The 16,178-nt window shown below is 34.8% G+C and overlaps 2 protein-coding genes across 3 annotated transcripts in view; one reads left to right on the top strand and one right to left on the bottom strand.

Annotated features, from left to right (window-relative positions):
* The first annotated feature begins 1,581 nt into the window (after positions 1 to 1,581).
* Positions 1,582 to 6,851, top strand: LOC107043277. The gene is made up of 5 exons (XM_015264703.2): positions 1,582 to 1,620; positions 2,344 to 2,513; positions 3,399 to 3,562; positions 4,663 to 4,831; positions 6,308 to 6,851. Exons 1-5 carry the CDS (start codon positions 1,582 to 1,584, stop codon positions 6,495 to 6,497), a joined length of 732 nt encoding a protein of 243 aa, XP_015120189.1. The 3' UTR covers positions 6,498 to 6,851.
* Positions 6,852 to 10,432: 3,581 nt separating this feature from the next.
* The window catches only part of LOC107043329 (serine/threonine-protein phosphatase 2A regulatory subunit B'' subunit alpha), a 13,156-nt gene continuing 7,410 nt past the window's right edge, over positions 10,433 to 16,178 (bottom strand). For both annotated transcript variants that reach the window (XM_015264775.1, XM_015264776.1), the window contains exons 3-6: positions 13,817 to 14,332; positions 12,423 to 13,130; positions 11,720 to 11,802; positions 10,433 to 11,276 (exon numbers count right to left, since the gene is read on the bottom strand). In XM_015264775.1, coding sequence (XP_015120261.1) covers positions 11,093 to 11,276; positions 11,720 to 11,802; positions 12,423 to 13,130; positions 13,817 to 14,332 — 1,491 coding nt within the window. In that variant the 3' untranslated portion in view covers positions 10,433 to 11,092. The remainder of the gene's footprint in view (positions 11,277 to 11,719; positions 11,803 to 12,422; positions 13,131 to 13,816; positions 14,333 to 16,178) is intronic.

The raw sequence follows: 16,178 nt of genomic DNA, 5'->3' as shown, positions 1-16,178 counted from the left end.
TGATTTTTTTTGCGTGTGAATGCTATTTTTAATTAACATTTCCATCTTACTCAACTATTTGTAATAAATATGGAAATGAAGATTTTGTTTTTCACAAGAAAAAAATCTCAATCATTTTTTTTATTCAAAAAATCAGTAGAATTATATTTTTCTATACAAGTTTCTTTATTGATATTTTCTAAGAAATTTTTAACTCAAATTTTTCTGATTTTTTTGGTTGATTTTGTTAATGAATAAGATGAAAAAAGAATGGAAAAAAATTGGAAAATTCAGGTTGAGGAATTTCTATAGAATGCACTGGGTTTTTTTATATTTTTTTTCTGCGTGTACTATTTTTAATTAACATTTCCATCTTGCTCACTGATTTGTAATAAATATGGAAATGAAGACTTTGTGTTTCCCCAGAAAAAAATCTCAATAATTTTTCAATTCAAGTTGAAAATAAATACTAAAAATAATGTAAATAATAGGAATAAACAAATTATTAATTTCAGACAGAATTTCTTTGATTCAAAATTCATTGATATAATTTTAATCGTCAAGTTCAGGTTCACTATGAACTAAAAATAATCATTGATTCCAGAATCACATGAGATCAATCGAATAACGAAGCAATCCACGCGTCATTTATCTCCGCAAGCGGAAATAAGATGGATAAATCATACACTCGACTCCGTTACATTCCCCTTAAAAGCGTGATCACTTGAATATGAATGTTTAATCGGGACGAATGTCTCGGCCGTCCTTTTCGCGCCTGATTGCAAGCTGTTGTAGATTAGATTAACCCTCGACTCTTAATGTTCCAACATAAAAAAAATTTGAACAGATTTTTAATGGAGAATAAATGTCTCCATATTACCTCTCACGATGCCCAGGCGTTCATTGAAGTATCCGGGCAGGGGAGATCGATGAAATGGTATCTGAAATATTCTCTATTTTCACTTCATGAAATACTGCCCATGAAAGAGCGTTTGAATACCGCTGCGAACCCGGTTTGTGCCAGGGACCCACTTTCTGCGATTTTAATGCCTCTGCGAGAATATTAATGTCGATTGTTTATCAGTCCGCAGGAGCTTAATTTTTTCATGATCAATGATTCTCATTCACGCACATAAATGACTAAAATTCATTCAAATTAACGAAATATCTTCACGCCAAAGCTTTATTTTTTAATGATTAGTGATTCTCATTCCGTCTGGAAATCCACGAGAATTATTCATCATTGAATTCATATCAGTGAAATGAGAATTTTGTTGAGAACAGACTGAAATTTATTCAAATTAACGAAATATCTTCACGCCGAAGCTTTATTTTTTAGTGATTAGTGATTCTTATTTCGTCTGTCAATCCACGAGAAATATTTGGCATTGAATTGTCAAAAGTACTGGCCCAACTGCTAACACTTCCACGAGTGATTCTTGGGTCGAGAGTTAGGAGTGGACGCACACTGTTTTCCCCTCTATTTCCCATGTGCGAGTTGTAAATACATGAGAGAATATGCGGACTTGTAGGGAGTCACCTCAATTCGTTCACAAGACTAAAAAGAATTATCAGGAAAATTTATTTAATGGCAAATATGGGATGGCAGTGAGTGGTCCCCTGGTATTTTACGGTGGAGCTGTTAGTGCCACTGTAGTTTCTGTCACTTATCTAACCGCTTCCCTGTGGAGGTTCTTTCTGTAACTCAACTCCCCAATGAATGAACGTACATCCCCTGGTGTGGAAAAGAATCCTCACTATTCTGCTCGATAAACCTCAACTTCTCCTATGATTTTTTAAAAGAATTTTCTACACCACGAATATTTGACCTGTCACATTCGATTCGTAAACTGGCATAAACTGGGTCCAAAGGGGTGGCAGAAACTGCGCGAGATGATTTTGAGGGTGGCAGGAACTCAGTCATCGGACCGTTATTTTTATAACTTCAATGTTAGTTGTTTTTGCGGATTTCAAAAAAGACTGTTGGGACGATGGAGGCATTATTAAACTGCACATTTTCCTCTTTGAATTGTGAATTTGGAATGAGGACAGACTATTCTTCGGGTTTGACATCCATCAAATTGAAATGCCTGTTCCGAATTGTATTTCATCGCGGGGAATCCCCGGAAGCTGCTGTGGTAATCTGAAGGTTGCGGGTTCAAATCCCCTCGCGGGCATTACTCTTCTTGATTTTGTGTTCAACAAAAACTTGAATGCTAGTATTGCGTCGTGATTAACTGTAAAAATCGTATCAATTCGGCTCGGAAAATAAATTGATGAGTAATTCAATCAGAATCAAGCATAAATTATTAAAAAAGTAATATTAGAGGAGATGAGAAATAAGAGAATGAAAATTAATTCCAGACGCGGAGACACTTGAGTGTCGCGATAGTATTACTGATCAGCTCAAGCGGATTTGCCAGTGAAAAGCCGCGAAAATGCGCGGGCAGTGGAGTTGGACTCAAATACGTGTGGGGAGATGCTATGACGGATTCGGCTGATTGCGTCGGGCCCAATGACATGCAGTATCCAGTGTAAGTAGATCGAAAATTCATCTATAAGAGAACTTTGTTATTTTTTTTTTGTAAAAGTAAATAAAAAAATTGAAATTAACGAAGATTCAATATTTTTTATAATTATCCAATCAATAATTGCTGCATTAATTGAAAGTTTAATGAGCATTTTAATGAAAATTAATTCATGTTTTTTCATTTTTTTTATAAATGAAAAAGTTTAAATCAACGAAGGTTCAATATTCTTCGATAAATATTCATACATTTTTCCATTTTAATTCAAACATTCGAAGATGAATCCATTTTTTTTAATTCTTCATCTTTTGAAATAAAAAAATTATTCAAATTATTAAAATAATTTTTTGAAAAGATTTAAAAAAAATTAGAAAAAAAATCCTTTTCATTTATTTTTTCAATTCTTCATCTTTTAAAATAATAAAAAAAATATTTTGATAATTTGAATAATTTTTTTTTTAAATTACTTTTTTTTTGTGAAAGTAAATAAAAAAGTTGAAATTAATGAAGATTCGATATTTTTTATAATTATCCAATCAATAATTGCTGCATTAATTCATGTTTTTTCATTTTTTTAAATAAATGAAAGTTTAAATCAACGAATGTTCAATATTCTTCGATAAACATTCATACATGTTTCCATTTTAATTCAAACATTCGAAGATGAGTCAATTGTCTTTAATTCTTCATCTTTTGAAATAAAAAAAATTATTCAAATTATTAAAATAATTTTTTGAAAAGATTTTTTCAAAAAAAAAATTTTTTTTTAAAATCTTTTTCATTTGTTTTTTCAATTCTTCATCTTTTCAAAAAAAAAAAAAATATTTTGATAATTTGAATAATTTTTTAGAAATTAGTTTTAAACATTGAAAAAAAAATTTTTTCCTGCAGTGCAGCAATAGCAAGAAGCTTCAAAAATCTGTGGGGAAACAGTCGCACAGGACGTGCTTACAATCACCACAACCACGTTACAGACCCTGAAAAAACGCGCCAAGCACTCCTCCAAAATTACAAAGCCTCAAGGGGTGAATATACCCTCGGCGCATCACGAAACGGTGAGTCCCCCCCCCAGAATTAGCAGCACGTAAAAAATATCTTTGTCCATAATTTATGTCAAGTGTCCTACCTTTTCACCTGAATGCATGAACTATGTGGTGTAACGGTATTGCCAAATAATAAACTCGTGACGCCCGTGAGGCGCTCGATCGAGGGCAATACAGTTATCGGGTCTCTTCTTGGTGCACATCAGCCCACAAATATGTATAACGGGATTGTAGTTTATATAAACTACTTTGAAAACGAGAAATGTGGGACATATGGCGATTTTTTTCAGTGACGATTGAGTGACAATTATTGAGGGGTTCAGGCAATCAGTGCCACTAATGGGACGATTGCTTATCTTGATTTACGTGATCGGGAATTGCAGATTTCGTCTTTTTGCTGAGGGTTTCCGGGAGTGATTAAATGTAACAGAACATGCGGATTTTTATAATGTTAAATGCTGAATGTATCGTTGATGAATGATAAATCAAAGATATCGCATTTTTGTAAATGAGGAGTTATCTCGATATCGAGGGGTTGTAGGGAAAAATGACAAAAGACTTTTTTGTTGGAAATTTAATTCTCTACAAAAAATTTCTTATGACACTTTCTCCTAAAACAGTTCGTTTTCGAAATAAATGCACAAACGTAAACTAAGAATTCGTTTTTTTTGTTCAAGTCAATTTTCAACATCTTGTTGAATGTCAAAAAACCGTGATAACGAGTGGTTGTAGGAAAAAATGGCATAAAAAATTTTTGTTGGAAATTTCATCTGCTACAAAAAATTTCTGATGACATTTTCTCCTAAAACAGCTCGTTTTCGAACTGAATGCACAAACGTAAACTAAGAATTCGTTTTTTTTGTTCAAGTCGATTTTCAACATCTTGTTGAATGTCAAAAAATCGTGATAACGAGTGGCTGTAGAAAAAAATGGCATGAGACATTTTTGTTGGAAATTGAATTCTCTACAAAAAAAATTTTATGACATTTTTTCCTAAAACCCCTGATTACCCCGAAAAAACAGAAATAGAAGGAAAACTCTAATAGATTAGTCTCGCATTCTTCCTCCTGGGAACGTAAAAATGAATAATGAATGACGAATTACCCATTTAGGTCGGGGTTACACACCAAAGGAAACATGCGGATCACCAGGTCGCCTGTGCAAGACGCGCTACAACACAACAGCACCGATGTACGGGGTCAGTCTGACTAGCGGTCAGCCGGTAACGATCGTACAAAAATTCCCCGACCTACTCCAGCAGGTGGTCTTCGAGGTTTGCGAGTGAGTTCATTAGTCACAACTTCCCATAGACCCCATGAAAAAAAAAGCAAAGAAATCCTGAAAAATGTATTGAACGTGTATTGATGATTAATGAGGAGAATGAGGACGAAGAAAGCAGTTTTGAGAGTGCAATTGGAGATTGTGAAAAGTCGCAGTACGTGACATTGCTTATTCAATCGTCATACTGTCACTCGTGTTGGACACGATACGGGTGAAAAAATTTAATGGAAAAACCTAGTGAATTCGCTATTCTATTGGATTTCTATTGAGATATTTTCTATAGAATTTTATTTAGAATATCATAATATTCTCTAGAAATATTAATAATATAATGTTTAGAAAATTATATAATATATAACATGTGATATATAATATATAATATATAATATAATATGCAGCATACGATATACAATAGAATGAAAAAAACTTGGAAAGTTTCAGCTGAGGAAATTCAATAGAATTGTTTTAACGAATTCGCTAGGTTTTTCTATAAAACTTTTTCGTGTGTTCGGTTGTCATTTAGCATTAATTTCAGAAAAACAGTCTTGAAGAAAAGAGAGTCATGGGAGTTCAATTGAAATGCAATTTTATTTAGAATGACAAATAATTTTTTTTCAATTAAATTTTCCTCGTATTTAGTATGAGATATTTAATTGGAAAAAATCTTGTTCTTTTGTTAATTTATTCTTCTTTTTTTTGGGGAAAATAGAAATTATTGCTGAAAGCATTCATAAAATATCTGCTTTTCCCAGATCACTCGGGTTTTCATTCCAATAATCTCAACGATGTGGGGAAATTTGTTGGTGACGTCTTTCACTAGGATAACGACTTCTATTTTAGAACTAAATTTTCACCGTCAGAACCCGATCTGGAGCGCTCGATAGAGGGAAATTTAAGATTTCCCTGGCTTTCGGGGAGAGATGGCATTTCACTCTGATGGAATGAAATGTTAAATATCTATTGACGTTTTTTTTATTAAAATATTTATTTCTTACATCACATTTAATTAAATTTTCAATAGTAATTTCCTGAATTTTCAGGAAAAATTTGCAACCGTGCGAAATTTCAAAACTGCAACCCAAAATTTTCATTTTATTAAAACTTAAAAAAAAATTATTTGTAAAATAAATTGACTGATTTCCAAAAAATTTCAAGATTTCATCCTTGAATTTCCATAAAAAATTTCAACCATCAAAAATCTCGAAGCCTCAGCCCCAAAACTTTAATTTCATTGAAAATTCTAGAATATGATGAAATGATTTGTAAAAAAATGGACTAATGCTTCAAAAATTTCAAGATTTTACCCTTGAATTTCCATGAAAAAATTCCAATCCTATAAAATTTCAAAACCCCAGCCCCAAATTTTCAATTTCATCAAAAACTCAAAAAAATTGCCTGATGAAAAAAATTGACTACTTTTTTTTTATGTCACCATTGTATCCTCGAAAGACTAAAAAAAATCATTCGAAATTTCAGATCCAAAGAATGTGACGTTGTTCACGGTGAATGTACGCAGACATACGTCCCATACCTCTTCCTGGTGATTCCGCTGGGCCCAGTGACCCTAACAGGTCAGGATTACGTTCTCGTGGAGAGTGGCTGTGTCTGCAAGCCGAAGAACTCGGTGAATTCCCACCAAGAAGTGCCCCCAGTTCCCAAACTCTAATTAAACCAATTATTCCAAGAGGCAGAATTTACTCGTTTCACCGTGGTTTTCTGTGAAAACCAGGAGCATCATAATTAGTAATAAAAACCAATTTAATACCGAGGATGAAGAGCGACTGTTCATGGTCGCCCCCGCTGTCGGGTTCTTGACCCAGGGCACCCGAGGCTTTTCCCACGCTCAATTCTTCCCAACGAAACAAGTCATAACGGTTGCACAAAGGAAATTGCAATGACCGATAAAGAATGAGTGCCTAATAAAATCGTACATTCCCATATTCTCTAGTTTATTTTGCATCGACTGGGAAGTGCAGGGGCAGGCGGGCCGACAGGAGAGATGAGTGAAGTTGATTTGAAGCTGAATTTTCGAAAAATATCTCCAATTCTCCAGTTTTACCAAAATAATTTGACATTTTAGATGTCGAAAAAATCGCCATTCACGTTAATAGATTTATCTTAAAAGCGATTGACCTCAAGGGAAAAAGTCATAAGACATTTTTTGTAGAGAATTAAATTTCCGACAAAAAATGTTCTGTGGTATGTCCTCGTAAAACCACTCGTTACCAGGATAATTGACATTGAACAAGATGTTCAAAATCGACTGAACCTCAAAAAAATTGAATTCATCATTTTGTTGATGAATTTATCTCGAAAACGGTTGACGTTACGAGAAAATGCCATAGGATATTTTTTGTAGAGAATTGAATTTCCGGTAAAAAATGTCTCGTGACATTTTCCTCTAAAAAATGTCTAGGACATGTTTAGCGCCGAATTGAAGAAAATTTTTTCAACTTCAAAAGATGTCTTGATCATAATTGAATCAACTTCACTGATCACCCCCCAAAAAAAATGAAAAATCATCGAAGAAAATAATGAGGACTCCCATTGGGTTATTCAGGAGCGTCGAAGGCCACTGAAGCCTGCGCGTGCCCAAGTGGCACATCTCCGAGAAAAACTTCCCAGATTTTTCCTCCTCCGGGATTCTCTCGGTCGAGAGGACCCTCGACTGGACCAAGAGAGCCTCTCCCCCCTTGCAAAAATGAAGAGGATCTCACGGTGACCGACTGTATCGTGCATTACACTATGAATTCCGATGAGTGGCTGACGTACCGTTACTCGTTTGCGGGATCATTCACCTTGACTTTTTTTTTTATCGTTCTTTCGTGGAGGGATCACTCCACCGTGCGTCGCGAACACTGACGTGATATTAATTTCTATTGATTTGTCGATGGTGGTTCAGTGGAGGGAGGATAATTTTATTTTTAGGTAAATAATAGTTCGGGAGAATGGGAGAGAGTAAGAATTATCTCGGTAATGAGTTCGCGATGGAATTGAGGGGATTTTTTTGGGTTTAGTTGAGGGTCAAATGACTCCTTGTGATCACTCTGCTTTCATTCGATTGACCCTTAAGACCATTTCGAGGTCAACCCTAAATTTCTTGTTTTGTTTGACCCTCAAGACCATTTGACCCTCAATTTCAAACGTCCTTAAATATTTGGGCCCTTAAGACCATTTGACCCTCAACCCTGAACACTTTTAAGGGTTTTTTGACCCTTAAACTAAACATTCCTAAGGGCTGTTTGACCCTCAAAAACATTTGACACTCAATTAAAGATGAGGGTCAAATTTTCTCAAGGGGCAAACGACCCTTGAAGACGTGTAAGATTAGGGGTCAAATGACCCTTTCTGATCAGTCTGCTTGAACTTGTTTGACCCTTAACACCATTTGACTCTCAACCCTGAACGTTTTCAAGGGCTGTTTGACCCCCAACTGTAAATTCTGAAGGGTCGCCTGACCTTCAAAACCGTTTTGACACTCAATTAAAGATGAGGGTCAAATTGTCTCAAAGGGCAAGCGACCCGTGAAGACATTTGGAATTAAGGGTCAAATGGCCCTTTCTGATCATTCTGCTTTAACGCATTTGACCCTCAACCCTGAACGTCTTCAAGGGCTGTTTGACCCTCAAAAATATTTGACACTCAATTAAAGATGAGGGTCAAATTGTCTCAAAGGGCAAGCGACCCGTGAAGACATTTGGAATTAAGGGTCAAATGGCCCTTTCTGATCATTCTGCTTTAACGCATTTGACCCTCAACCCTGAACGTCTTCAAGGGCTGTTTGACCCTCAACTCTAAACTCTAAATTCTTAAGGGTCGTTTGAAATTTAAGGTCAAATGACCCTTTCTGATTGCTCTGTTTTAACGATTCGATCCTTAAAACCATTTGACCCTCAACCCTGAACGCTTGTAAGGGCTTTTGACCCTCAACTCTAAACCTCCTAAAGGATCATTTAACCGTCGACTAAAGATGAGGGTCAAATTGTCTCAAGGGGCAAACGACCCTTGAAGACCTTTAGAGCCACAAAATACCTCTAATGTTTTCAGACGAGGGTCAAATGGTCCTGAGGGTCAATCGACCCTCGCCGAGATAATCCCACTCTCGCCAAAGAGCGCCCGAAAACGTCATCTAAATTCACGCCTCCGCACTCCCCTGGACCACCCCTAGCTCATAATTACCTCATAAGTCCGTCGATTTAATAAAAAAAATGTTAATACCCCTCGAACCAATTACACTGTAATTCCCATGATTTATCCACTCTATTTATTGTATATTCACTCCACCAGCCATCCCTCACTCCCCTCATCTACTCCTCTCCCTGGTAACACTATTAACTTCCACAATCATCCCGAACGATGAACACAGACTCAATGTAAAATTCACCTCCACATGTATGTACGAACGATAAAACTGATAATTTATTCGAAAAAAAATGAATAATAGACTGACTCCCTGTGTATTTTTCTTCATAGTTTTAATAATCCTCATTTATCTACTTCTCATTCACTTCAAAAATATACAAATAAATAACCGATTGATACAAATGGTAATTTTGTATATTTTCGTATTAAATACTCAACACTAATGCATACTCAATACATTTTAATATCGATCGAGGAATTGATACTGATTTATTCCTCGATAAAAATCAAAACTAATAATTAAACTTTGGAGCACCATTAGCTGTAATGCTCAAACAGTGAATAAATCTATTGAAATATCTCATAATAAATGAATAGATAACGGTCGTTGCTTTGTCCATACATTTGCATTTTTTTTATCATCTATGGATGAAAAATATATTGATATCGATGATAATTAGCTTCGATAGCTGTCATGATTGGATTAATTGTGGCACCAGATTCGTTTTGAGAATATCTAAAATCAATTGTTCACGACTTTGGGATTTTTTAAATTTCATTTCATTTTTTCGCTCATTTTTTTTTTTCATTCTTCATTTGGATTTGGATTTTTATTTGTCTAATTGACATTTCAGGGTCATCATACATGACGACTAAAATAGAGTTTTCGTCTAATGTTCATGAAGCAGGAAAAATCCCAAAAGTCGTGAATGTCTCAGTACAATCGATCAATTAATACGCTACAAGCCCTCAAGACACCTTATCTCCATTCACCCGCTGATAAGACATCTCCAGATGAATCACTAGCTCTCGTATTCTCTGAGACCTCAATCTTAATAATACTATGCGGCAAATCAGTGAAATTTTAATTTAAAAAATTGTACTCTCGTACAAATGCGGAGAGACAACGACCTGAATAACAATTTTTCAATTAAAGAATCAAATGCAACAAGTTTTTAACCGAAGAACAAATTATAGATAATTGTTTCGTCTTCTCGCGATGATTTAGTCGAATCAGAAGATAAATTAAATATATAACAAGCTTTGCTTTTACTTGGATACTATAATTACATCTTTGGAAGGACAATAAAAGGCAATAATATGCTTTAGAAAATTTTGAACTACTCTATGCTGCCGGTAATGGAGGATTAGGGAGGAGTGGAGACTTTTCTGTTGATTTTTCAATTTATCTTGAGATTCTTCAATTTTTTAAAATTGTGATTTTTCAATTATCATCTCAGCAATGAGTGATTTTAGAGCGCAATGTAATCAGAACTTTTTTAAAATGAAAAATTGAATTTTTGCATTCATTTCGAGACTGTGGTACTAGGAGGAAATGTTGAATGGCATTTGTTACAAGAATAAAATTTCCCACAAAAAATATTCCTCAACATTTCCCCTGAAATTGTCCACCGAAGAATGAAAAATCATTCCTAAACCCCATCTCCACCCCTCCCCATCCCCCGAACATCTGTTCCTCTTCGATACCCATTAATATTACTTCATTTATTACGAAAGATATATTCACTTTATAATATAGCACACACACTGCGCCAGACTAGAATCGTAATGACACTTAAACTCTCACCTCAAAAAAAAAAAAACTGAAATAATTCTCATAACAATAAGAAATAATCGAAATTTCTCAAACGTTTTAGTGTAAAAAAAATTAATAAAATCCTGTAAAATAACTGATAAAACGTAAAAAAAATGGCTATCAGTACAATTATGGCCGTTGGGCCCTCAATCCTGGCAAAAACGATATTTACACTTCGAGAAATGAAAAAAAACAATGTTTTTCGCTTCTGGAAATAAACGGTAAGATGGCACTGGTGGACATTTATACTTCCAAAAATGATGCAATGGATTTAGTTCGTCGAACCTTTTTATTCCACGTTCTCAGTTGTCACTCTCTGCGTAATCATCGCTGTCACCACTATCGTAACTCTGTCCTTTCGACTCACCACACTTGCTGTAGTCCCTCGCGTAACAATCGCGCGTTTTGCAGTGACCATTGGGGTCAGAGGTAATACTATCCAAATTGGGTGAAAAGGCGTCTTCCTCCATTCCCGGGTCGTACAGCCTGGAATTTAATTGTTCATTAAATTGACCGGAATTGTTGCATTCTTCAATTACGTTTGAAAAACGAGACTACGAATTTCTAGGGAATTTTTAGATTATTTCAGGAGCGAAACGTTAAAACAGTTAAAGTCGATTTAGCCCTTAACTGAAGTTTTGGGGAATATCTCGGAATGTAAGGCAGATAGCAAAATTTTTGTTATGACCTTTTTTGTAGGACGAAGTGAGGGCTACAAAAAAGGTCATGACAAAAATTATGGTATTTCCCTTAGATTTCGAGATATACGTTGAAAACTGGGCAACAGTCAAAATCGAATTGAACCATTTTTCATTCAGACCTATTAAATTCAAAATAAAACTGAATAAAAATGTCATATTTATTCATTTGCGAGATATTCAACAAAAACGCCTTGACTAAATCATCACTTTTAAAAAACAAACACTCACATTTGGTCATTCTGGTCATTTCCGCTCTCTTCCGCCACCAAAAGTTCATACTCATCAGCAGCAAATCGATCCCAATCCGACATCTGAGAAAAATACCCCTCATTAATCCCAAATCCCTCCTTGTGGCTCTTAAATTTATTATATTGCATAGACTTTAATTTTTATATTATGAAAATTATGTAAAAAATCAATGAACAAATAAATAAATGGATAAATAATAAAATAAATTACTAATTAACAATATTTTCCTCAGAAATGAATGACTTAAGAGCGAAATATCAGAATTTTTGTTAAATAAAAAATTTAAACTGTTACAAAAAACGATTAAAAATTTTAGAAAGAAACGCTGGATCACATTTTCAAACAATTGAATTCCCCACAAAAAAATATTTCTCGTCATTTCCCCTAAACCCCTCGATTTCCCAAAAGTCAAAAATCCACCAAAAAATTAAAGAAAAAATTATTTCTGAAATTAATGCTATTAGAGGGAAATATCACCAGAACTTTTGTTAGATAAAAATTTAAACCGTGACAAAAGTAATTTAAAATTAAGAAACAACTTTAGATCATAATAAATCGAAATAATCCATGAATTGGTAAAAAAATGTAAAATCAGTGAGACATTTGTTCACAAAGTGTTGTAAATAACTGAATAAGGGTGTGCCCCATACAAGTAAAAGAAATTCATAATAAAATAAATTACCTCATGCCCCTCAGCATCCTGATCCCGGCCAGTCGTTGCAAAAGGATCCCTCTGCTCATGATCAAGATACTTCTCAAGATTGAAGAAAGTATCAAAGAAAATTGATGTCATCTTGCATCTCTTGAGATCCCTGAGTGATATTTTCCCAGGTATCTCCGGATGAATCATATCCAGCATTTGACACAAACAGTCCTCAAATGGTAGAGTTTCCATTCCAATGGCCTCCATTCTGTGCAGCTGTTCCTCATAAAAGTATTCGAGTTCATACATGGACAAGTATCCATCACCATCGAGATCCATACATCTGAACCAGTATTCCACAGCTGTTGGATGATTTTTGTCCTCCTCGCTGAGTAAAAACCAGACAAATTCAGTGTACGTCATTTTATCGTCAGCCTGACGTCCCTTGCCACCGCGTGTCACAGCACCACTGAATATTCTCTCGATCAATCTCGTGGATAATGCGTGATCATTGTGCCTTGTGAGATCCATCTTGTCGATGAGTAGATCGTGATCTCTATCGAGCTCCCAGAATTTACAGTAGATAACGTAGAAGTGCTCGTAGCTGAAGTACGAAGTCACTTGGTTAATGTCCTCCTCGTGCTCGAGAATGGCTATTGTCTCGAGTAAATTACTCCTTCGCACCTCGGAGGAACTTATTTTTCCACTCCAACTGCGATTTACGCAGTAGAAAATTCGGGCTATTACCTGCGGAAAATATTTAATAGTTAATATTTAATATTTAACAGTTAAGGGGTAACAGGAAGCCACCAGTTCCTCGAAATTTTCAGACAAATTTCCTGCTCATAGTTATCAATATTTTTTGAACCCAAAGCACATTGATCTTTATTATCGATTCCTGGAGATTAATGTGCTTGGATTTGTAAAAAATATCGATAACTTTCAGCAGGAAATTTGTTCAAAAAATGGAAAGTCAACGGCATTCTGTTACCCCTTAATAGTTATAATTAATAGTTATCAACAAAAAATTGAGATGAGTGTCAAATGGAATTGAATTTTAAATAGGTAATGATGAAGTAATATTACGAATAGTCATCCCACATTTATTATTTTCCATCAATGACTAGTATTTATTCATTCGTATTTCGAACCATTTAAATTCTCTTCCATTATCAATACTCCATTAACTAAAAATAGAAATTACTTTAACTGGAATTTGTGTGATTAAAATTTTTTTGTAAACATGTTTTTGGAAAATATCGGCTAAATCATGACCATTAAAAAACAGACACTCGACGACGATTTATTCAACCGAATGAAAAATTATTATTCTAATCAGTACTTCCGATAACAAAAAAAGTTAATAAATAAAAATGAATAAAAAAATATATAATAAAAAAATGTTTTCCCAAAAAATAAATAAATTCACTCACCGTATGAACATAACGCGAGTGAAATTCCGTGGCCTCCTTGAGGAAGGTGAGCCCCGGATGTGTCTCCACGACATCCTGAATGAGACAAACCAAATCCTCGGGCAAGATGGTCTCCCTCAAACCCCTGGTGACAATTCTCACGAATTTACTGGCAGCGTCGTGATGCGTCTTGCAGATGTCCCTCCAGAAATTCAAAAAATTCAGCATCTCAACACTTGCACTCTTGTCCCCCCCGGCAGCGAGGAACAGGGGAACTTTCCAGTATATTGGCAAATCGCATGCCTTTGAAATAACGTGAAATTGTCCTCGTGTTGCACGATTACCCGGCAAACTCTCGAATGCCTTTGTGATCTTGGCTATTGTCGCTTCAATCTGTGACAGTGGCGTTGGCTTACCACCGGGAAAGTAAAATCTCGGAATGCGAACGTTTTTATTCGCTTTAACGTGACGCTGAAGGGTTGTGTGGGGTGGTAGAGCTTTTGATTGTTGCTGTTGAATTCTCTCCCTTACGTAGGACTGAAATTATTTTCAAAAAATCAAATATTGTACTCCATTCGTACTTTTTTTATTTCGACGGATTAAAATCAGCGAAAGAGGAAAAATGATTGAGTCGACTCAACTCTCAGCTGAGGTTTCGAGGAATATCTCGGAATCTAAGGGAGATAGCGACATTATCGTAATGACCTTTTTTATGGAGAAATTCGAGGGCTAGAAAAAAGGTCATGACAAAAATTTTGCCATCTGCCTTAGATTCAGAGATATTCACTGAATGAATAATAAATGAATAATAATGTTCTATTAAAAATGTTTATATATCGTTGTTTCTCCTGAATTCTGAGGGATTGGAGAAAATTATTCGTCATCAAGTGAAATTCACTGTTTGTCTAGCACTTGACATAAAAATTCCTCATTATTATCCCCCTTTTGTTAATGTAATTCAATTCGAGATTCCTGCAACTTCAAACCTGTCTATTTTCACTTGATTATAATTCTCTCGGACATTCTGAGAAGCAGAACTTACGGAATCACAATTTCCACGGCTTCCCAATGACGCAATAATCATTCTTACGTTGTTCATTCTCTGGGACAATCCCAGTCTTATTTAATACCATAATAAAATTTAAAACTTGGGAATGAAGCATTGGATTCAGTGAAATTATAATAAATAATAAACTCGGTGAAATCGCAATAAATAATAAAGTAATAAAAATAAATTTCGAGATATTAATTGAAAACTGCATTGAAAACTGCAATTGAAGATCGGTTTTTGGAAAATATCTGCGAATCTAAGGCAGATGTCGTAATTTTCGTGAGAATCTTTTTTGTAACTCTCAATTCGCCCCACAAAAAAGGTTATAACAAAAATTCAGCTATCACCCTTAGATTCCGAGGTATTCAGTGAAAACTGACGTTAAGATCGACTTGAGGAGTTTTCGCCACTGATTCGTCGTAACTGTCCCGCTTCGCTGAGTATTTCATCTTCTCCAGGCTCTTCCCAACACCCCCATTTACACCCTCAAAATAATATTTATTTTGCAGCATGCCCTCATAATTTGTTGTTAACTTTTCAATTTGTTTATTGATTAATTCATTGTAAATTCACTTTTTCGAGTCTGGATTTTTTCCCCGAAACTTACAAATATTTTGAATAAAAAAGCTCTTTTGCAGTTCTTTGATAAAATCCATATTTATCGAGTTGTAATTTTTTTAAAATTATGTACCTGGTGCAGCCTAAAAATTTTGGTTTCACATAATTTTCAAAAAATTTTTTTTTCTAAATAACATTTCGAGGCATGCTTGGAGTACTTCTACATCCCATTCAACTTTCATTGAAATCGAAAAAAAGCCGATTGAAATAGTACGTAACATGAAGCTGAAACTAGCGAAAGGTTCGACAGCAGAAGATCTGTCCCAATTAAATCTGGGGGTGTACAAATGTTTTAAATTAATGTACAAACTCTTTCGCACTTAAACAACATTTGTACATATGACTATTTGGCTCTCCTACACATGACGATGTATTACATCCCCTTTACTCTTTTCGCCAAAATTCACGTTTTTTTAATTTTTCAGGCAAATTGTTGATCGGATTGACGTAAAAAAAATTTACCGTTTTTTCGTTTCATCATCACTTGATAACTCACGAAATTTCATGATCGTGCAATAATTTTCCTGCGTTTTATCTAACACTTTTCAGAAATACCCAAAACTTTAGAAAAAATGCAGGAAAATGATTGCACTACCCTGAAACTTCGTGAGTCAGTCAACAATAATAAACCGCAAAAACGGTATATTATTTCGCGTCAATCCGATCAATAATTTACCAGAAAAAAAAAAAAAAAAAAAAAAAAAAAAAAAAAAA

The sequence above is a fragment of the Diachasma alloeum genome, unplaced genomic scaffold (assembly GCF_001412515.2).
Source record: "Diachasma alloeum isolate Michigan unplaced genomic scaffold, Dall2.0 Dall_scaffold_00558, whole genome shotgun sequence".
Lineage (NCBI taxonomy): Eukaryota > Metazoa > Arthropoda > Insecta > Hymenoptera > Braconidae > Diachasma > Diachasma alloeum.
This window is presented reverse-complemented; position numbering and strand designations above follow the sequence as displayed.